This window comes from Oikopleura dioica, chromosome XSR, assembly GCF_907165135.1.
Source record: "Oikopleura dioica chromosome XSR, OKI2018_I68_1.0, whole genome shotgun sequence".
In the NCBI taxonomy this organism is placed as follows: Eukaryota; Metazoa; Chordata; class Appendicularia; order Copelata; family Oikopleuridae; genus Oikopleura; species Oikopleura dioica.
In genome coordinates, this window is record NC_137294.1 from 8,235,062 (window position 1) to 8,256,611 (window position 21,550).

Below are 21,550 nucleotides of genomic sequence, written 5' to 3' on the forward strand. Positions count from 1 at the left end.
GCCGGATGACTTTTGAATCTTTTTCACTTCCATCCTCGCCAAAAGGTAAACGATATCGAAAATTGCACCGACTCTCCATAAATTAATGAATTAAGAGGACTCACAACGGCTTAGTCAGCAGCAAAACTCACATTCTCAAACAATCGACGAAAATACGACGAGAGAGGATCTCTGGTCTACACTTTGCAAAATACTTGGCACTTCTACTTTAGAGGAATCGCCGTCAAATGGTAGTCAAGGAAGGGCTTTTACCTCTGATTCTGGGAAAAATATTCATAATTTTATTTTGTTATTTTTTGAAAAGCAAGATGAATAAATTAGTAGAAGTAATATAGTAATAACTATAGAAAGAATGTCGCAGTTCTTAAAAACGTGGTTTTTATGTAGGCTGAATTTACTGGCATACATTTTCTATTTACATCGTGATAAGAAAGCCCCTACACGTTTCTGAAGGAAAATTACTTCCTCCGCTTCAGATTATTCCTATTTTACATATCGGTTCCCGATATAAAGTAAAACACAATAGTTGCACCAAATTGTTCAATAAAACTCACTATAGAAGTAGTTTTTGTAGCCTCTCCTCAGAGTCTCTTCTGCAAACTCCAACTGGCGCCGCAGCCGATGTGAAATTCGACGAAAACACCCGAAAATTATTTATCTACCTCAGAAGCTTACTGCTTCATCTCAAATCACAGGGCGAAAAATTCGACGAAGTCGCTGATAAACTAATAGGAAAGGATAGAAAGCCACCTTCTAACAAAATCGTCATTTGAAGAAAAATATTTGGCAATGAAATCCTAAAAGTGAGGATAAACTTGCTAGACAAAAATTCGAGCGAAGCACAGACCTCGCCAGAATTAGGACCGATGGTAAGTAACTATCAACGAATCGTTTTTCTACATGAGACGATTCATCAACTTTTAAATTTTAGCTGGCGATGCTCCAGTTCAGCGAGTCAATGCGGCGCGTTTCCAAGTCGCTATTAGAAATCAGGAAATTTTGAACAATGATTTGAAAAATAATGATTCCTATTTCATGTTAACGAAATTCGAATTCAAATCAAAAAAGTGGCCTTCACGAAGAGAATTGATTATGAACACGAAAAAGACCCAATTCCCTGTAAAAAATTATTTGTACAAGAATAAAGCCTTATTTTTCATTGAAGCCCTGCTCAAATTTTGCCGCGCATATGACATTTGCAAGAAATCTTTTCAAAAAAAAAAACAAAAAAAAAATAAATAAATTTAGAGCAAAAATCATGACACGTTTCTGCTTCTTGCTGACTGCAAGTATTTTTACTTTTTTTGGAAGTTGTATTTTTGTGAAGTTAAAAAAACTAAAAAGAGAGGCTGAACTTCAGTTTGAAATAAATGAGGAGCAAGAGTTCTCCCCGAAGTGGGAAATGAGAGAAAATGGTTTAAAATGAATATTTCTTAATTTGAGAGACTCTTGAATGGAAAAAGGAAGGATCTAAATCATGAAAGAAGATAACACCACAATTCCGATCGCCGAGTATGACATTGCCCTGCATGGCAAAGTGAAAATCGACCTCCTTCTGGTCATTCCGTTTCAAGGAAAAACAATAGGAGGACGACCCTCGTCGGACGAGAACGTTTGGGACGGAGCAGCTATTCGCATGCTCCATCGTCAGTACTACAAACTGATGAAACGAACGAGTCGTTTTACTGTGCAGCCCCTTTTCGTCGCGGAAATCGGCTACCAGCAGCTAATAGCAAGGGGCTGATTTAATAATCTAAACAATATGTGTGAAATTTCAAGCCTTTCAAAGCCGAAGAAATGCAGAGATTCGGAGATATAATCATTTCGCCGAGTCCATCAGATTTCTTTTATACAATTTATCATCGTGCTCTTACGCTTGCAAATATTACCGAAACCGATTTTATTCTAATTGGAGGCCAGGAAATGGATTTTCCTTTTATCTAAAATCTCTTGTTCGTAGTTAAATTAACTACAACCATACCCAGCCCGCCCGGGTCTTCTTATTTCGGAAAGGCACTGTATATGAAATATAGAAATAAGTCCAACTAAGAACGACATATTCGAATATGGCTTGATTGACAGACCAAAACAACTTCAAGAAAGTGGGTACCAGCTTATTTGCCCAGAACTTGGTGATTGTGGTAATTCTGGGGACTGTGTTCTGAAGATCACGAAAAATGCTAAATATCTAACTCGAAAGAACATGTCAAAAGAACACTGATACACTCGTCAATTTACTCGGAACTCCTTGGCAATCTTGATAAAGGACTGCAAAATGATGGAATCAAACAGATGATGAAACTATTACAATTAAATGGAAATATACGAAGTCATGTCGGCGAGAAACTCATCGGTTGGGCAATATTATTCGACATTAAATATCTCGATAGAGCATTTCAGAAAGCCAAAGCACATTGCTGCTACTTTCTTTGGTGGTATCAAAGGAACGACTTTGCTTCCATCGCAATACAGAAAGAACAAGACAGGAACCGTTTCTTATAAGTTAGAAGATTTTTCTAATAATTGATATTCGAAATTCCTAAAAGTTGAACTTTACGATTACCCATGGGTTGTCGAAAAGGACAATGAAGTTGTGAGCATTGTCGTGTCTGAAACACAAAAGTCCATTTTCCGCGAAGTGAGTCGCTGCTCGAAGAAGATGCATCAAATTGAACTAGCAGATGGCTTTGAAGATGTGGCTTGATAGCGTCCGATTCATAATAATTATGATAAAAATGACTCCTAATCAAGCCATAAGAACGCGTGCAGATTGCCTTGGGAGCGATGAAGGCTTTTCTCAATAGCGATGCCAGATACGTGACGCTCTCATACGGCCAGATCGCCGATTGCTTCGACTTCCAAGATGAGAACAAATCAGCAGTGATGAAAACGCAAGAAACTTTTTCCTACGCCAGACCAAATTACTTTCAGTAAGTAAAATTTCCATTCCGTCTTCTAATTTTTAGCAAAAATTTCATCGACATATCAGCCTGGCCGCCGGAACACTCGGTGCCTGAACAAAGTAAACTACCAACTTATCTGAATCGCCGAGCCGTAAAATTATTAGTCCAAGTTGCAGAACATGTAGACGTCGGTGCCCTTACGAGTATTCAATTTGTCATAACTGGTCTTTTACGTGAAATCGCTCAAATAAAGTTCACAATTGAATGAAAACTTCACTATTTTCCCAATCAAAGAATAGACGACCGTTTAAGAAATGAGAGCAAAATAAAAGATAAAGATAATCATAATTTTGGCAACTATCGCAGCAGAGAGATTGAGTTGTTTTTGTCGTTTTTTCGCACATTGGCGGTTCGTGCGGGCCTTGCTGATCTTTGATCGCCTACGAGATAGACTAAGAAAGAGATAGAAGGATGATCGTCAACGCTTTGTCGAAGAGGACGTTTAAACATTTAGCGTCCCTCGAAGGCCTAATTGGCAAGGCAAATGTTTCTGCTGGACAATCAACTTTATATCTAGTAAGTATTTTTGATACTCACCGGGAGTCTACGGCGTTGACTAAAATACTCACATTCAGAAGCTCACTTCATTTAACCCCTTTAACATTTCCGAAATAGCTTCTTTCACTCTTAAAAATAATCGTTTCCGTATTAGCATTCGCACGACGAGTCCTATCATCGCACAAGAGCGCCCGATGCTGTTGTTTTCCCAACGTGCACAGAGGACGTGGCCAAAGTCGCAAAATATTGCTATGATAACGAACTGCCGATCATTCCCTTCGGGCTTGGTTCTGGATTTGAAGGTGGAATAACAGCTCCTGCAGGCGGAGTTTCCGTGTCGATGGCAAAGATGAACAAAGTTGTAAAAGTTGACACTGAAGATTTCGTAGCTGTTGTTCAGCCGGGAGTTTGTCGCCTCGCGTTGAATGAATATATCAGGCAACAACAATAAATGTCAAAACTCGCTTTAAATAGTTTTCAGGGATACAGGATTAATCTTTCCTATTGATCCTGGAGCGGATGCAACAATAGGAGGCATGTGCTCCACATCCGCTTCAGGAACGGCAGCAGTTCGATACGGAACAATGAAAGAAAACACCATCAATTTAGAGGTTGTTCTTTCCGATGGGCGAATAATTCATACTGGTGGCCCTGGTCGTCACTTCCAGAAGTCTTCGGCTGGTTTCAACCTTACAGAACTCCTTGTCGGCTCAGAAGGAACTCTCGGAATTATAACACAGGTGCCGGCGATCTTATTATTTTTTTTTTGGCAAATATGTTTACTCAGGCAACTGTTCGACTTCATGCTGCCCCAGAATATCTTCATGCTCTCATAGCAACGTTTGAGACAATCGAAGATTCGCTGGCTTGTGCTAATCTTGTGTTACAAAATGGTGTCCCTGTTGGGAGAATGGAGTTCGTAGATCCCAAGTCGATAGATGTTATTAATAAGCACTCGAATTTGGAAAACGATGTCAAACCGACTCTCTTCTTTGAACTCATCGGAAGTCCTGCCTCAGTCCAAGAACAACTAGAAACTGTGAAGGTACGTGTTGATTAGATCCGTAACGCTTATCATATTTCTTTTTGAAGTGGTGTCTAGAAGAAAATAATGTTTTGTCGATGAAAGAAACAGCGGATCCTGAAGAAAGAAAGACTCTTTGGAAAGCCCGACACATGGCGTATTATGCAAGTACGAAAACGTTACCAAGTCATAGTCATTAAATATTCACATTAAGCCTTGGGCCAATGCCGTCCTGGACAACAAGGATATTCCACCGATGCATGTGTTCCGCAATCAAAGCTCACAGAAATGATTCTCTCAGCAAAGGAGTACATTGCGGAATCGAAATTTTCCAAAGACACCGCCATAATAATAGGCCACGTTGGCGATGGTAACTTTCACATATTCACGGGAGTTGATCCTTCTAGCGAAGAAGAGATTCAGGACATACGAGAACTAGCTAGGTTCGAAAAAGATGTTGACTTGATTTGACAGTTTTTATCAGGAAAGTTGCCAATAAGGCGCTTGAACTTGGCGGTACTTGTACGGGCGAGCACGGAATCGGACTCGGCAAAAAGCAATTTCTTGTTGACGAAAAAGGCCACGATGTCGTAGAATTGATGAAATCAATCAAAAACGTATTTGATCCGAAGAATATTATGAACCCCGGAAAGATATTCTTTTAAAATGCTCACTCTGATTGAACACTTTATGTAATCTCTGTAAATACATAGATTCTACTATAAAACAGAAAGTATCATTCTGTTTTCAATCTATTTTTCCGACGAGTTAGCTTCAGCTGAGATTTATGTATATTTTTTGGGAAGGATGATTTTGCACCGCCGCCGGGCGCAGCAAGATGGATTTGAGAAAGATAAAGTGGCACCGGACTAAAACCAGTCGGTACGATCAACAAGGGTTTCTCTCCTTCAGCTGATGCGAACTGTCCATATAAAGGACCAAAATCGCTTTTGGCCATTTATTTTTCTTGGAATCGGCCTCTACCTAGTCCAGAGACTTGTTTTCCATCATGCTTACTCGGAAGAGAAAAATCTCAAGCTTTGGAAATCGATGGACTCAGGTATTATTCTTTTTTAGTTTTTATAAGGAGAAATCTTTTTAATAGAAACTCGAAAAGTGATATTCCAACTACGCAAAATTGCAGATCAAGGAGAATCCACGGAAGATGAGGATATGACCGACATTGATGACGACGTCGACTTTGAAGATAGTGACAGGGAGCAAAAACTCGTAGGAGACCCGAAGATAATTTCTCAGCTGGCTTCTATGCAAGGCCGAGAGCTAGAAAGCAAACTCATCTCAGACTCAACAAAAAAGTCTGTCCTGATGCTTGGAGAATTCAAATCAGGGGCGAATTTCGTCAGCCAGGTACTTTCCATAGATTATAAAAGATACTGAGAGAATTGAAAATTTGAAGAATTTTAATTTCAGATAATAAACCAAAGATCAGACGCTCTGTATTTATTCGAACCTCTGTCACCCTTCGGAACTTCATGCAACAAAGAAAAAGAAGTGAAGACGCACGTCTTATATCAGCTCAATAAGTGTAAATTCCCGAATCAGGAGGAAATCTTTGCGAAGCGCGGAAATAGGAATGGCCTACAATAGTTAATTTTATAGCTGTATAAAACTATTGAAAAGCCAAATTAAGCAAATCATGGACGGCGTCGATTTGTACAGACCATCGCATTTGCTTCCGACATCGTTCGCGAGCATTAATTCGGCCACCTTTTTGCAAAAAGCCCTTTCCCAATGAAGACAAGCTCAAACAAGCAGAAGCGCTTAGTAAGTGTGGCCCAGTAAATATCCGGACAGCCGAGGAATACTGCCAAGACGCGGCAATCGTTGGCGCAAAAGTTCATCGAATATGTGATTTTGAGGAAGTTAAAAATCTCGCCTCTAATCCAAACGCTGACTGGAAGTTCATCTTTGTTGTTCGAGATCCACGTGCTATATTTGCGTCTTTAGGTAAGCCTTTTCGAAAGATTCGAATCGTTGACGAGATGGTCGTTACTGTCATTAAAAATTTTGAATGATAAAATTAAGAACATGCAAAGTCTGAGTCCGGGAAAATTGAGACTCTTTGCAACCAGCTGAACGCAAACATGAACTACCTTCTTAATCCCACTAGCTCAAATTGGATAAAAAAGAAACTTTTGATAATCCGTTTCGAAGATTTACTTCTCAAAAGTAAGTCATTTTTACTAAAGAGAGATCATAAAGCTGAACGTAGAAAAATCTGTGATCAACAACACTAACCAATTCCTCGGACTTGACGCGTCAGAGGATGTAAGCAATTGGTTCGACGCGAACACGAAAGACACTCTCAACAACTGGAAAACTAGACTTTCTTCTTCTCAACGTAAGTGCGCATTCTTAGTTGGAGGTCGTTGGTAAAGATAAAAAAAAAATAACGAGTATCACTTTAGTTCAAGAAGTACAAAAGCGCTGTGCCACTGCTATGAGTTATCTAGGCTACAAACATATCGCTGCAAAAGCTGTCAAATCATCTTCTACCGAAGAAACTCTTGCCACAAACTGGCCGCAATCAACTGCCACAACTGTTAACGAGAAATTGTGAATACAATTATTTATTTTATTTAAAATAAACCTTTTATATACCTCAACTGTCATTTTCTTTCAACCAAATGTATGCCATTGGTGCAACTGCGGAAGAAAGCCCTTTGTCGCTATCTAGCAGTATCGGGAGAAACGTTTCCTATGCAAGCAGGATCCTGGTGGCGCACTTTAGCGTGGCGTTTTGTATAAAACGCGCATATTCCTTAGCTTTATCATTAAAGCATTTTAAGATACATTAAAATGGTAAGAAAAAAGAGACTATCAAACATTCGATTTAGACTATGGTCCATATTATGGACGCCATAATCTATGAAAATCTTCAGCATTTTTATTGAATTTCTAAAGACAACTTTCAGAAACTCTCGCTGTCGTTCGTCGCTTTCGCAAGTGCAACCAGCTTTAAGGAGCTGTACACGAATAAAGTGCAGCGAAATATCGTCGGAGAATGGGTTGATAAAAACCTGTCCGGCGGACGACACAGACGACAAACTGATGCCTCGAAGTTTACTCCACTGGCAGCGATGATCGCTTATATGCAAGGCGAAGGAGAAGTAAGCCAGAACCCTCTCGATCAAAACATGGACGAGACTCTTCAAGCTATCGAAGCGAAATACACGAATTATGGATGCTACTGCTGGAGAAACGGGGTCAAGAGCTTGGAAGACTTCACAGCAGGCTCGGGAAATGCAGATATGATTGATACAGCTTGTACTACACTTTATAGGTGAGTCGAATGCTAATTTTCGATTTAAAAAATAATATTTGAAGATGTTACACGTGCATCGGAATGGATTACGGAAAAACATACAAAGATTTGGAGTACACGGCTGTCTTCACGACTGACGCTGACGGAAACAGGAAAATCGACTGCACTGGTAACGCTCAAAGCGATGGCGAGCATGTTTGTCAATGCGACGCTAAGTTTGCCGAAACTTTGGAATTCAACCGCCAGCAGTGCCAGGTAAACTTCCTAAAGCTACTTTAAATCTAATATTATTTTTCTAAGGCTGGTATTGCCCACCAGAGTGGCAAAGGATACTGTGTGGATGAGCAGTATCGAACATCAACTGGCGGCGGAAGCTATGAATGTCCAAAACTTGCGCCTCGAAATATTGTTAAAGAGAAGTGTTGCGGTCTTTACCCGAATAGGCGAAGTTATTCTATTGACAAGCAATGCTGCCGGATGAGGTAAACTTAAATGCTATCTTAAATTTCTATCAATTTATTTAAGCGCCTTTGATGGCGAGGGAAATCCATTCGACGTTTTTGAAATTAAGGCAAGCGGAACTTGCTCTGGAACAGTGGTGGAGAGCGAAGACGGAAACCCACATAACTATATCGCTGTTTAGGTTCCTATCCACTCTTACTGTACATATATTCTCCAAAAAAATAAAGCAAAAAGCAAAAAAATGCTCTTTGAAAATGAGTTTTTGAAAGCTTATTCTTAGTTAGCAAGATTAATAGATTTTGACAAGGTGACACTCGTAGGTGAACTTCAGGCGTTAAATACGGGCTTCGCCAATGTATTAAAGTGATAAATTTCATTAAAAGAGAGGGCACATATGGACCTTTGTCAAACGAAGAAAGAAAAAAGTTTCATGGATAAGAAAGTCCCTCAGCCTTGCAAGTCTGTGGTCAGAATAAGATACTGTAAAAAGTATGAATTTACTTTTGAAGCACTGTGAAAGGTTTTATTATAATAAGCAAATTATGCATTGATTTGAATAAGAACCTTACAATAGATGTCGAAATTAAGAAGATTCGAGGAGTTTGTTGATATTCGTCTTGAAGAAAACGAAGTCAACTGCTGCTTCGATTTGTCAATTAATGAGTTTCTTTATCACGACTCTTCAACGAAGAAAATACCTAGCGTTGATGCTCTGGACAAGTTTGCTGTTGTCGTAGAAAATGCTCTGATTGAAAATGGAATCAGATTTTTAGATTTTTAGAAATGTATTTCCAATAAATAGTCTCTCAAATTAGTTGCTATTTGCTTTATTTATAAGACGAAACAAAATTTTGAATCACTGTTCAAGTGATTTTTAATCAAAAATGTACAGGAAGGTCCATTTGCTTGGGGAATCATCGACGACCTTCGGCAAATTTCTTTCCTTTCTTCGCGAGCTCCATGAGTAGACCCTCCTTTTCGGTGATGATTGGCAACTTGGAGATCGAGAAGTTCTGAGATATACTTAAATTGTATGGAAGATGATATTTGGACTTACCGTTGCGGCAGCAAATTTTTGTTTGGTGGCGGTGTACTTTTTAGAGTGCGCACCAAAATGGGCCATAAAGAGACATTTCGCCAACAGATTGGTCACATTTTCTAGGTCCGCGCCAGAGTACGTCGAGGTGTGCTCTAGGATGGGCAACCACTCTCCCTCGCTGATCAGCTTGATAGAGAGCCATAAAGCACCTGCGGCCACTAAGGACGGCTTCATGCTCGCCAGGTCGTAGTCCATCAAAGCAAGTTCGCACAAATACTAGAATCCAGGTTTGTCATCTGACACGATTGATAACGCCTACCTTTGACATCGTGTATTCTTTAGGGTCGATGGTGTCCTCGACGACTCTTGCGAATCGTCTTAGGAACTCAAGCGAGTAGGCGACGGATAGATCGCAATCCAGGCGACCAAGAACTTCGAGCTCCATGTCTTTTATATCGTCTGAAATTGGTTTTATTTTCTCGAAGCTACTAATTTTGCTACCTGTCGAGTAAGCCCTGTCACAGACGTAAACGAAGTCGCTGAGAGATGGTGAGTAGATCTCTTCATTTTTTGATGCAAGCATCATGCATGCGATGCCGATCAACTGCATTTTCGACTTCTCAACGGTCTCCGTGCGCTGGAGATAGCGATCCATGTACGCGACGGTTAGGAAGAGCGTGTCGTTGAGGAGCCGGAATCGCCGCGCCACTTGCACCATCCAATCGATAAGAATCAGACGCATTTTGGGCGAGGCGCTTTGCCCATGGTGAGCGAGAAAATTCGGTCGCACTTCTTTCGAGTGCTCCAAGAAGCGCAAGTATCCGTAGACTTGTTCTACGTGGTCTTTGCACCACTTTTCATCGGACTTAAATTGAGTTGGCCACAATTATCCCTTGTTTTGATGTTACCTCATCCATGACCTCAATTTTCTTGAGCTGATCTGCCAAAGCTAGCGATCCAGCGTCATTTGCTTCCCAGGTCATTTCCTCGACATTCTCTTTCGGAGTTGTCTCGCAAGGTTGGGCGACCTTCACAGGACCCGTCTCTTGGATGTTTACATCCCGGTTGAGAGCTGAATATATACGCATTTATCACTTTTTATCAAAGTCTATCCAAGAGATACTCGCATCAGAAATTACATTTCTTTTCTTACCTTGAAGTTGCTCTCGGTTAGTATTCATCTCGACGAAAAACTGCTCACGACAAATGGACTTAACGGAATTCAAAATGTTTTCTCGCAAGTGCGAATCTCAGATTTTACAGATGGCTTTTATACGGTTCCTTTCCGGCACCGTCAAATCACGCCACCACGAACGAGCCACCTTGAAAAAAAAACCGTTGTCGAACGCCCTGCGAAAATAATATGCGCGCGCCTGCCGTTTTTCCATGAACACGATTAACTTCATCCGGTTTTATTATTATTATCGATATTTCCATATTAAGAAACAGTAGTTGTATTGGTTTTTCGGGAAATTCGTGACAACTGAAAGGACGGGTTTATAATTCCCTTGAATTTGGATTTGAACTCGTTACTTCTCCAGACATATACTAATCCATTCGAAATTGAATTCCCAAGGATAAAGAACAGGGCGATGAGGCCAAGTTCTTTTGAGCGATTAAAAAATATTGCAAAGAAAGCAGGCATTATCCCAATAGCTAAGATTGCCACCATCTGAATAAGAGTCATCGCGAGTTTGGCCGATTTCGATTGCTTTTGTCCGTTTTGGAAATATGTGCGTTATTTGTTTTTAATCAAAAATTGCTCTTTATTTATCGAAAACATAACTGAGCTCCACTATCAAGTTGTTTTAATCTGCTGCGTGTTCGTTTATAAGTCAGATAGACGCCAAAATTAGCAATGATGACAAAAACCAAAGGCACCAGCATTGAGACCGCATAAGTTATCATCGCTATGTCTACTAAAGGTTTAGGTGTCTGCTCATTTCAATTGTCGTAAAATCTACTCTTCAGCCCTAATCTTGTCCTGTTGCGCCAAGGACAATTAGCCCTAGCGAGTGGCGAAAGAATGCCTTCTGCTGAATAAGAACAACGGTTACAGCCGAGAAAATTAGCCAAATCAACGATATTGATATTATTGAGAAATTCTTCATCTTTTTAACACTGAACGTAAAAGAGCGAAGAACAAGAAATCGCTCGATCGAATGAAATGTCAGCGAATAAATTGAAATCGAGATTGCGCAGAACATTGCACCACCAAGTGTCTGCCTCAAGAGTGCATTACTCTCTTCTCTTCCTATGGCGCTTTCTTATCAATCTTGTTAATTATCTTCTTGCTATAGTTCTGTACCTTGTCGGCTTACGCTTCCCCTAGTCTCGAGTCTCTGAAGGACAAGTCCCTTAAGATATATGAAACCAACAAAGGAATATAAATGATTCCGATGAGCAAGTCAGCAGCAGAAGTAGAAAGCTTGAAGTTATAGACGTAGTTTTTGCGCATCCTCCTAGAGCTCATGTAGATATAAAGAATAAGTCCATTGACGAATAAAATTGCAAGTGCCAGCAACGATAATAAAGCCAAAATAACAATGACAGTCGTCTTTGCTTCTGTAGTTAGGCACTGCTGGAAAGCGTTGAATTCTTTCGTAACTGAGCTATCGAAAATACAGTCTTGTAGATCGTTGAAAGGGATAAAATCCATACTTCATCGAGTAACTTTGTTGTTTTCAGAAGTATAAATGTTTTTGAATAATTACTATTCCTGTAGTAATAAAAATCCAAGCTAAGATTCTCGAATTTACTTGCGCTTAACGTATTGCTTTTGTAGTTTCACAATGAAATGACCTTTTTGCGTAAGATTTAGCTTGAAACATTCCAAAAATCATTCTCACACCCGTCGATCACGTTTGAATTAAAGCCTCCATCGCATATTCTGCTGTAAATGTGATCGCGCAGCGGGGTAGTAGCGTATGTTCGAGCAGTACACTCACTTTTGAAGGCGTCAGTTGGACAGTCAGGGAGTTCCCGTAGTAGAAGCAAGTACCAGCTTACTGGCTCAACGTACTGGAGCCGACTAAACGCAACTACGATAATCGTTTACCATGAATTGAATTTAACCTAAACGCGTCCGGCAAATCCGCACAAGTGCAATTAAAACAGCTCACTCGACCTTCTTCTCTCAGAATCTCCCAGTCCAACTCAGTCCATCCCGGGTAAAAAATCTCCTCAGAAATCATAAAGATATATTATTCTAAGACGAGCAATTCAAAAGATGACGCCCATTGTTGAGAAGATTTAACCTCATTTACGCAGTTGAACCATAACGACCGGATGCTCAAACGCATCAATCATCGTTGTGTTTTTATGAATCCTGATTGCAATTAATTGAATTTTATTTGTTCAGTTCGCAATGGTAGCAGTAAATATTGTGTTAGACAGAAAAGAGTTGTTAAAGGGTCTTCGAATGTATCAGGCTCGAGTGTACTCGATACTTATTCCTCGGACTTTTGGCACGTTAGTGAAATTGTTGAGGCGATTTGATAGGCGTCACAGAAAAAAAGAAGAAGAGAACAAATTGCATCAGAAAACGTTTTGTTAAATCATTGAGCCCATGTGTAGTAATACTCATATCAAATATTTTAAAGCGAATGCAGCAAAATTAATGTGGCAATAGAAGCTGCACAACTGTAAATTGCAGCTGAGGAACCCTCTGGCTCGGGCTCTGCGTCAGAGTCCTTATCTTCCTCCGCGTCCTTCTCAGAATCAGTTTCAGGCTCAGGTTCTGGCTCCGCCGCCGGGTCGTTTTCATCGGCGTGGTCGTGTCCTTCTGGGTGATTGCCATGATCGTGCTCATCCATCATTGTTTTGGAATAATGAGTGATTTTGCGTTCATTTAATGGCTGCAGCGCTCGGAAGTTATTTTCTAGGGTTTTCCCTTCAGCGTCCTTGTGTTTATTATTAAATAAAGAAATATAGATTGACTAGAAGTCCCTCGGAGAGTAATAAATATCAGATCTTTGATATAAGGCTATATAGGAACCTTTGTGAATCGATTCATAAACTCCATCGTACTTTTGGTTATTTTAATCGGCTCGTTAAAGACCGTCCATACAACTGCTTCATTGCATGTCGGTGTGGTCAAGCTTCCCTCATATCTTTGCCGAAAATTAGCTCAGTTAGAAATCTCGAATAATACCTGTAAAAGTCTTTTAGTTCAGCTGGCAATAACTTGTCCATTGAAAAATCACTAATTTCTTTTTCTGATTTTGCTTCTTCGACATTATTAGCGACGGTTTTTCTGATAAAATCATCGAAGGGGCCTTCGTCATTTGCTTCTTCACTGTCGATAAAAAATCCAAGAACGGCGAGGCCATCATTATGAGCAAGTGCTTCTTTTAACCCTCCATACTCTGCTTTGAAATGAACAATGTGTAGTTCGGAGTAGAAACGTTTTCCGTTCAGCACGTGTTCGGAGCCACCTTCTTCTGCACTTCCCCAGTGAAGATGAAACTGAGCGAGCATGTAATCGTTACCAAGAGCACCTCCGCTCACTTTGATACTAAACTTCTGGGTGAACATTTGTGTCGACGAGGAAAGGACTTACTCTGATGATGAAGGGGTCATTTTGATGGTGTATCCTGAATTCATCAATGTCCAGTTGCCGGCGGCATCATAATTGACTCTTTCTAAAGGAATGTGCTTTTTATGCTCCATATCTCCAGTCAAGTCGATTGGACTTTGTTTGCTCCCAGAGCAGTCGGGAGCCTCCCAATTGGCACCTTGCTCTATAAATTTCCTTTTCAAAAGCAAGAAATTCCAACAAAATTACCAGCATAAGTCCAGGCAGCACGGCGATGCCTATTTCCATTCACTGATGCAACAGGAACTGCTAGCGACAAATATTCAAATTTCATATTCTAAAATGAGAATGGTTTCAACTAAAAGGTTATTAGTATTTTTGCAATGCAAAGCGAAATTTTATGGTATAAAGAAAAATTTTAAAATTTCGATTTGCTTTTTTTGTCGCAGATTTTGTCGTATTTCTCTTAAAATGTGTGTTGCTGGATGAACCCTATTGTTGATCGGTAGATGAGAATATCATTTGGCGCCGCTGGCAAAGTAGTGGCTTGCATTCTGAGTGGCACAATTTTAATCAACTGGCAGTCACTCAAAGCATTCTAGCTCTCTATTCTGTGGGATGTGGGAGCTTGCTGATTTGTGATCGGCGACAGCAATAGGCGCAGTAAAGAAAACTCAAAGGTCAGCGCTCGCTTGATCAAAGGAGGAAGTAAAAAGGGATGGAGAAAATCAGGGAGAGGCTGGGCCGCAGGCAGGCCAGATCAGAGCCATTCAGTACTAGCAAGCTTGCCAGGCGTAGTGAAATCGTGTTTTGTGGTACTGAAGCCACCTATCTTCATCAATAACACGTTAATTAGAGCTACCTGGCGAAGATAAAAACTTTTAAATTTTAAATATTTTAGTTTTAAAATTCTCGAAAGAAATACATTTTTGTTCGAAACGTAAATAACAGTAAAAAAATTCGAGAATTCTTGAATGTCGTCGAATACGTGAAATGATTGATGGTGAGGGGTGTGTGTTCCGCTCTTTGCTTCTATGTGTGTACGTTGCCTTGATTCTAGTGCCAAGGGTTCTAGTGCTAGGCTGGGAAGAGCTGTAAATTTTATGCCAAAGCTATCAACAGTCAACTAAATCCGTCTGAGTATGGCACCTAGCTTAAATAAACCAATGACTTTAAAAACAATGATTCCAACGTTTATATTATTTTTTGTGAGCACAGAGGCAGCGAGTTGCAATGCACCAGGGAGGTGAACTCACTAAGAATGATTCGAGTGAATGTCCGCCTGTTTACCTTCTCAGAGGACTGAAAGTTGAGTGCGAGCAGAGATGCATGCACAAATGGAAGACGTGTTTTACTGGGTGCCCAAAGATGGACCTTCGAAATCGACAACGCTGCCATCGAAAATGCGCAGAGACATTAGTTATCTGCAGAGATGACTGTCCTTGTAATGCGAAGTGCTCCGCAGGATGTCCTTGTGCACGGGGAACAGGGTTTAAATAACGATATTTTTCACTATTCCTAACAATCACTTACCCAAACAAGTTCAATTGCTGTGAGAAAACAGAGACTGCAGCGAGGAAATGCAAAACGTTGGCTCTATCAACTCAAGGAGTCTGTCTTTATGGATGCGATATATTTGATAGAACTTGCTTCAAATCCTGCTACAAGCAAACAATCAGAAATATTCAAGCATGTTTTTGCCACCTACCATGTTTCCAAGGCTGTGGATGCCATAAAAAAGTTTCTACAAGACAAATATAGAGTGTCATTTTAAATTAATCATTTGTGGAATTTTGCTAAAAGTGGTGCAGAAAGTACAAAAAACGCCGCTTGAGCACAGAAACCGAACCAGCTAAACAGTCTCACGTGCAAAATCATCTGTCAACTTCAGTCTCGACGACTGTTCATACTTCAATAATTATGTCAAAGAAAACAACGACGATCTCAACGACTTCAACAACAACTCATGTGGTGGAGACTATTCCTACAAATTTTACTCCCTCAAGAACGACATTTCTACATGAGTCGCTAAATAATTACAACATCTCTGTCGATAGTATCTTTGTGGATGCGATTCTAGTCATTTCTTCCTCTAACGCATTTTTGTATCGATGGATGGAGAGCAATGAAGTTGGCGGTGAAAGGATAGGAATATTTTCTATTTGAAATCCATTCCAGAGAAATTATTTAGATATCCTTCCTAAGTGTAGACCAGTTGAAGATTTCTTCTGATGGTTACAACCAGTATGGATCGTGTTCTGCCATTTACAAAGGACATGCTTTGTTCTTCGGTGGACAAGGGCGTCTCGCACGTTCAATTCACCTCTTAACCGGTTGTTCTATAATTCCGATATCTGGAGAACTGCCCATACCGATGAGTTTTCATTCTTGCTCAGTAAGCTTCGACGCTGTTTACCTGTGCGGTGCATGGGAAGATAGGAGAGCTTGCTACATCTTTGACGATGATAGAATTAGAGCGATTCAAGGCACTAAAAGTGGGCATACACTTGCGGCTATGGTCACTTACAGAATGTACCCTGTTATTATCGCTGGCCAAGACGTGTACGACGAATATACAAACAAAGTAGAGGTAGATTTGGATATTCTCCCTTCGAGGATATAAAAGCGCTAAGGTTTATGGAGGGTATGAATGGAATTACGGAGCAGACCTACCAACAAACTTACGTTTTCATTCTGCTATTGCTATCCACGAGAAAATATTCGTTTTTGGAGGCTACTTTTATGGAATCAAGGTGCTCGTCTAATTCATTAGCCCTTGATGGTTATTTTTCAGGACTTCGTCATCGAGTATGACGGATACAGATGGCGACGCAGATCAAGTTTAGTCGAACCACGTTATGACCATTCTGTATGTTTTCAATTGTAGCAGCAATCACAATTTTTCAGAGCGTTCGAATCGGATCAAGAATCTTTCACGTTGGATCGTCACGAACAAACATGCCTATTGAAAGCTGGGATGCAATTTCAGATGAGCGAAAAGATAGTTCCAGTTATTTGTACGGTGTCAAGCGACCATTTCTTCTGCCTGTCAAATTCTCAGGTATGCTCCGTAGATTATTTCAAGTTTGATTGTCTTCCTTTTAGACTTTGGCTCCTGCTTCTAACTCAACAAAACAACAAAGAAAAACTCGAATGTGTATTGAAAATTCTAAAAGATCGGTGCTCCAGGAGAGAGTATTGACTGCATATAATCTTCGTATTCATCCTCTGACAATTTCACGTGCTTTCCAGTTCCTTTCACCATCGCGGCGAATGCAGCTTTATTCACCCATCGGTACTCGCCAGGGAAATCAATCTGGAATAAATTTCTTTCTACCATAATTGTCTTAGACTTACATCAAACATAGCTTTTCGCTGATCGTTGGTCAGCTTCAGTACTTTCCTTTCTCCCTTTTTCGTGATTTTACACTGGTAAAGATAGGCAGAGAAAACACCGTCGCAGCAAATTTCATCTTGTTCGTTATAAACACGCTCTTTCCAGCGGGTAACGCTGCAGCAGCTTTTCCCACCCTGGAGTAGTTGTTGATTGCAGCATCCATCGGGAAATGTTTCAAAGCTAAAACGGGTAATCGTCTGAATTTTAGATTCTAAAATGAAAGAACTACAGACCTATATGCAACAGCTCCACAGCAAAACTCATTTCTTCGTTTTAGATCGCCGCGTTTGTATATTCTTGAGCCACAGCACTCATACTTGTTATGATTATAAACTGTTTTCTTTTGTTCGCAACATTTAGCTCCTGGGTATCTAGCTTGCGCCTTCCCTCCGCAACAGATCTCCGATGACTTTTCTTTGGGAGCTCTTGCCGATTTCGTTTTTGCTAGTTAAAGTCAGATGAAACCTCCCAATCTTTTTTCCCTCGCAGCATTCGAATTTTCGCTTGTTCAACACCTCGCCGGCACAGCAAATTTGTTTTCGTTGGAAGAAGGGACGCGATTCGCAACACGAGTCTCCCGACACTTTGTGATAAGGTCGGCCTCAGTCAATAGGATTAAAATCATTAGCATAAAATGAATTTTCAGTCTTTCTCTCGCTTGAAGATTTAGATTTGAACCCTTTCCCGCAACAAATTGCTTTGTCTATATTTCTCATGTCTTTAAACTCTCCGAGTGGAACGTTTTGAATACAGGAGTCCGCGGAAAACTTAGTAACATAACCTACAAACTCTCTCGAAGATCCCAGCGGTCCGATTATTGTTTTTCCTTCTTCTTTAGTTTTATCAATAGCGGATTGAACATGAACTCGAGGGGCTGGCGTCGTAGTTCAGAGTTCAAGAACTAACTTCAAAATGGTACAGGGAGTCCCCGGTAGCCGAGTGAAACGCTTAGCGTCGGCCTATGATATCGGCCTTTGGCGTCGGCAGGTTAAGTAGTTGCACGAATTCTATTTAGATACTTATGATATTGAACTCTGCCGTGAAAAATTCATGTCGATAAAAATCCTTCTGAGGTACTTTAATAGGTGCAGCTGGAGTTGTTCCAAGAGGACTCCAGTTCTCCATTCGCTTTTCGATTTCCTTGAGTTCTTGTTCGCTTTTCTGTCTTGGAGGAATTTCGGGGCACCTAGTAGAAAGAGTAATTCAATCTACATTCAAGATAAGAGACTCACTTGTCCGATCTCAATTGAACATCGTCAATGGCAATGTCTGGAATATATCCTCCTCCACGGCGGGCAATAAGCGCGAAAAGCACTGTTTTCCAATCCTTTTCTTTCTCCAAATCTGGTTTTATGTTTAGAGATGCATATTTCCAATCGAAACGATCGTTTGAAACATCCGTGTTCACTTGGAAGAGACTGCTCCATCCCTCTGCGTTTTTATTCTTTGGATTTTTATTGATCAAAACTTCGAATTTTGAGGGTTCTGATCCCGATCGCCCATAAATGTGATACCAAAAACTTAAGCAATAATACTGTCAAAAGTGAAAAAGACTGAAGCAATTTTATGAGTGAAATATTTTTCAATTTTCCTGTGAGTATATGAGATCCATTGATTCGGTGAATAGAATGTAAGAAGTATCTTTGAGAACGTCGTAATTAGCCGTCGTTATAAAACTGCCGACGACGGAGTAGTAAGTATGATCGATAGAAGGCCCAGTCGAGATAGGACTGAGATCGTTGCTTACCAAGATTTAGAAATCGCAAAATTGATCGACCAGTCAAAAAGGGAAACAAATTACGATCTGTGAATCTTATCTTTGCGAATATACCAGTTGCCTGGTTTCGTTCCATCAAGTATCCTAGTCGCCAACGAGATATCTTCTTTTATGCTATCACTGAGGACCTCTTTCGTCATCCAGCTCTCGCAGAGACCTTTGTCAAAAGTGCAGCTCCAGCCAGTCACAACTTCCCTTTCTCTCTGTTCCGAATCCACAAATACTTTCTCCATTACACGGCTATTTGGTTTCGTTACAGGATAGTTGATGAGAAAATGGCCCAAATCCCACATCGACTCTGGATCAAACAGGGATGCAAAACATTATTATTGCTGCTAACTTTGTTAAATTCGAGATAGACAAGATTTGAATCCCTTCAAACAAATAGGCCGTCCGTGTCTGTACTCTGCAAGACTCCATTGCGAAACTGCGGCTTCAGACTCGCTGCTGAAACAATTAAAAAGTAGAAGCAAGCTTTCATCGTTAAATTTTTCAAATTCTAAGATGCTGGAGTAATGTGCAAACAAGCACTGATTAGCTCCGGGTCAGTGTAGCAGCAAAATATTTATTTCTTTAAAAATCATCGCTTTTCCAACATTTTGGAAACTCGAAAGGTCAACCGGTATTTTTTGTTGATCCAAACAAAGAATAATAAAATTCAGCTTCATTTTTTTCTGCTTAATTTTATTTATTTTTCAAAACTTTCATAACCTAGTCTCGTAAGCGAAATTAAATCCGTCTTAGATTTTGCTAAAAAGGATCGAGCTTTCTCGATTCTCGATTTTAACTGTTGCGATCGTAAAATCGCCCTTCAACAGAAAAGCAACCTAGTGGCAGTAGACTTAGTCTCGCAGCTCTTTTTTCCCGCATGACTAAATTCCGCAAAAAAGAGCCATCTAGATTTTTAAACTTATGAATTATTAATATAATTAAAAGAGAAAAAAAAAAGAAAAAAAAGAAAATATGGAGCAGTTGCTCGAAAATACAGCTCAGCTGAGCCCCAGGCTACTGATGGAGCTTTATCTTCACCCGAAAAATATGGAAAGAACCCTGGCCCAGAGTGTGCTGGATTTTTCATGAAGAGGCCGAAATTTTAAATGAAAAATAAGTGAAGGAAGCCATAGTTCTCAGTCAAAATCAGATCTTAAAATTTTTGCGTTTTTTCAATTCAGTGAATAAAGAATTCTGAATTTCGAGTCTTCTGAAAGGGAGGATATTCAACAGAAAGTAAAAAGAAGAAGAGTTCGAAAGGAAAACTCTGACGAGTAAGTCATATCACCGTTTTTGATATTAACGTCTTCTTTAAAAGCTACCAATCTGGAACGACTAATAAAGTCGAAAAACCATTCAAGAATCGCTTCAACAGCGAGAAAACTATTGAGGATGAGATGTTCATCGAGTTCCTTAATATTCTCGATGACAAGCTCCTCGGAACATCGGGATACTGGAACATGCGTCGCGACTGGAAGAGCAACATGACGAACTTTTCGGGCTCGATCACGAGAGACCTCGAAAGAATCGTTAAAAAACAGCTGAGACCTTATGACAACGAGTTCAAACTGTCAGCTAGTGACAAGAAAATGCATGAGTACAATTATGTCATCAGGTAAAGTTTTGTTTGTATGTAGTTTCAGCCCTGAATTGAAGGGAGCTTATGATGTGGGCCGTCGTAAGCAATCGAAAGGAAAAGCTAGAACTGATTATCAACAAAGCAGCGAGCAAATGCTTCGACGAAAGCAAAGCTGGTCAAACCGACGAGAGTGCCCATTTCGAACCTTTAAAGTACTATATCCAGGCCGCAGTCATGGCAAGAAAATGCATCGACCTCTGTGAGGAGGTCTGCCTCACAGGTGTTCAGGACCGATACAAGGAGCTAGCAAACGAATACGAAGATAAGTCTGTAGATTTAATAACCGAAATAGGAAGGGTAACAATACACTCGAAGATTATTTTTTAAAAAACCTAAATTCATTTTCTATCTTTTGAAACCCCCGTCAGCGAAAGAAAATGGAGAATTTGCTCTTATCGGAATCCGACAGCGTATGGCTAACTTGTCAAATCGATCGATTCTTGATTTGGCCTTTTTCGGCGACTTGAAAAAAGTCATGGCGACTGACACTGTTCAAGAACTTGTCACGAAAATTTGGTACGGAGGAATAGAACCAGAGGGAAGATGGGGACCGCTGATTGCTGCTTGGCTGCTGCCGCCTATCGCGCCGCTAATGCTGCCTTCAGCCAACGATATTCATGTCGACTACGATGCCCCCATTTTCTCTTGGAGCACACTCAAGAAGACCAAGAAGAACAAAACCGTATTTATTACTTACGACGATCTAAAGAAATAAGTAAAGCATTTAGAAAACGGACACTCGCGAACTAGGATACTTCAAGAAGCTAGCAATTTTCATGACAGCGCCAGTGACAACATTTTTCTATAACATTCTAATTTTCTTTGGCTTTCTGGCATTCTTCATTTGGGTCCTTATGCGAAAGTTTTGCCTACAGCCGCAGTGGCAAGAATATGTAGTTATTGTTACTTTGTTCGCCACGTGCATGGAAAGAGTCAG

At 40.3% G+C, this 21,550-nt stretch overlaps 8 protein-coding genes and 2 long non-coding RNA genes across 10 annotated transcripts in view; 5 read left to right on the plus strand and 5 right to left on the minus strand.

The window, feature by feature from the left end:
• LOC145710190 (structural maintenance of chromosomes protein 6-like) overlaps window positions 1–4,311 on the minus strand; it is a 55,948-nt gene extending 51,637 nt beyond the window's left edge. The window contains exon 1 of the mRNA XM_081787892.1: window positions 4,302–4,311. The gene's annotated coding sequence lies outside the window, so the exon portion shown is untranslated. The remainder of the gene's footprint in view (window positions 1–4,301) is intronic.
• Window positions 2,553–5,216, plus strand: LOC145710201 (D-lactate dehydrogenase, mitochondrial-like). Its single transcript, XM_081787905.1, has 8 exons — window positions 2,553–2,930; window positions 2,967–3,479; window positions 3,616–3,899; window positions 3,943–4,201; window positions 4,249–4,506; window positions 4,554–4,653; window positions 4,700–4,928; window positions 4,970–5,216. Exons 2-8 carry the CDS (start codon window positions 3,375–3,377, stop codon window positions 5,148–5,150), a joined length of 1,416 nt encoding a protein of 471 aa, XP_081644031.1. The 5' UTR covers window positions 2,553–2,930; window positions 2,967–3,374; the 3' UTR covers window positions 5,151–5,216.
• A 93-nt stretch (window positions 5,217–5,309) lies between these two features.
• Window positions 5,310–6,217, plus strand: LOC145710214 (uncharacterized). Its single transcript, XM_081787925.1, has 3 exons — window positions 5,310–5,545; window positions 5,591–5,853; window positions 5,917–6,217. Exons 1-3 carry the CDS (start codon window positions 5,401–5,403, stop codon window positions 6,091–6,093), a joined length of 585 nt encoding a protein of 194 aa, XP_081644051.1. The 5' UTR covers window positions 5,310–5,400; the 3' UTR covers window positions 6,094–6,217.
• A 373-nt stretch (window positions 6,218–6,590) lies between these two features.
• On the plus strand, window positions 6,591–8,442 carry LOC145709135 (uncharacterized). The gene is made up of 8 exons (XM_081786817.1): window positions 6,591–6,675; window positions 6,719–6,847; window positions 6,915–7,062; window positions 7,296–7,308; window positions 7,422–7,789; window positions 7,834–8,026; window positions 8,072–8,253; window positions 8,297–8,442. The coding sequence occupies exons 1-8, from the start codon at window positions 6,591–6,593 to the stop codon at window positions 8,412–8,414; spliced, it is 1,236 nt and encodes a 411-aa protein (XP_081642943.1). The 3' UTR covers window positions 8,415–8,442.
• Window positions 8,443–9,027: 585 nt separating this feature from the next.
• LOC145710207 (G2/mitotic-specific cyclin-B1-like) lies at window positions 9,028–10,533 on the minus strand. The gene is made up of 6 exons (XM_081787916.1): window positions 10,426–10,533; window positions 10,181–10,344; window positions 9,774–10,137; window positions 9,592–9,731; window positions 9,291–9,548; window positions 9,028–9,246 (listed from the first exon to the last, which is right to left on the minus strand). Exons 1-6 carry the CDS (start codon window positions 10,451–10,453, stop codon window positions 9,148–9,150), a joined length of 1,053 nt encoding a protein of 350 aa, XP_081644042.1. The 5' UTR covers window positions 10,454–10,533; the 3' UTR covers window positions 9,028–9,147.
• A 169-nt stretch (window positions 10,534–10,702) lies between these two features.
• LOC145708262 (uncharacterized) lies at window positions 10,703–12,466 on the minus strand. The gene is made up of 3 exons (XR_014134815.1): window positions 12,348–12,466; window positions 11,581–12,303; window positions 10,703–11,538 (listed from the first exon to the last, which is right to left on the minus strand). It is a non-coding gene; the product is annotated as an uncharacterized LOC145708262 (long non-coding RNA).
• Window positions 12,467–12,633: 167 nt separating this feature from the next.
• LOC145710208 (putative carbonic anhydrase 3) lies at window positions 12,634–14,263 on the minus strand. Its single transcript, XM_081787917.1, has 5 exons — window positions 14,059–14,263; window positions 13,834–14,014; window positions 13,426–13,788; window positions 13,270–13,384; window positions 12,634–13,174 (listed from the first exon to the last, which is right to left on the minus strand). The coding sequence occupies exons 1-5, from the start codon at window positions 14,141–14,143 to the stop codon at window positions 12,869–12,871; spliced, it is 1,050 nt and encodes a 349-aa protein (XP_081644043.1). The 5' UTR covers window positions 14,144–14,263; the 3' UTR covers window positions 12,634–12,868.
• A 775-nt stretch (window positions 14,264–15,038) lies between these two features.
• LOC145707984 (uncharacterized) lies at window positions 15,039–17,054 on the plus strand. The gene is made up of 5 exons (XM_081785585.1): window positions 15,039–16,399; window positions 16,443–16,562; window positions 16,604–16,678; window positions 16,717–16,870; window positions 16,915–17,054. Exons 1-5 carry the CDS (start codon window positions 16,184–16,186, stop codon window positions 16,932–16,934), a joined length of 585 nt encoding a protein of 194 aa, XP_081641711.1. The 5' UTR covers window positions 15,039–16,183; the 3' UTR covers window positions 16,935–17,054.
• LOC145707985 (uncharacterized) lies at window positions 16,987–17,804 on the minus strand. The gene is made up of 3 exons (XR_014134791.1): window positions 17,440–17,804; window positions 17,167–17,386; window positions 16,987–17,125 (listed from the first exon to the last, which is right to left on the minus strand). It is a non-coding gene; the product is annotated as an uncharacterized LOC145707985 (long non-coding RNA).
• A 2,039-nt stretch (window positions 17,805–19,843) lies between these two features.
• On the plus strand, window positions 19,844–20,940 carry LOC145709136 (uncharacterized). The gene is made up of 3 exons (XM_081786818.1): window positions 19,844–20,248; window positions 20,293–20,589; window positions 20,631–20,940. The coding sequence occupies exons 2-3, from the start codon at window positions 20,372–20,374 to the stop codon at window positions 20,938–20,940; spliced, it is 528 nt and encodes a 175-aa protein (XP_081642944.1). The 5' UTR covers window positions 19,844–20,248; window positions 20,293–20,371.
• Window positions 20,941–21,550: the final 610 nt, after the last annotated feature.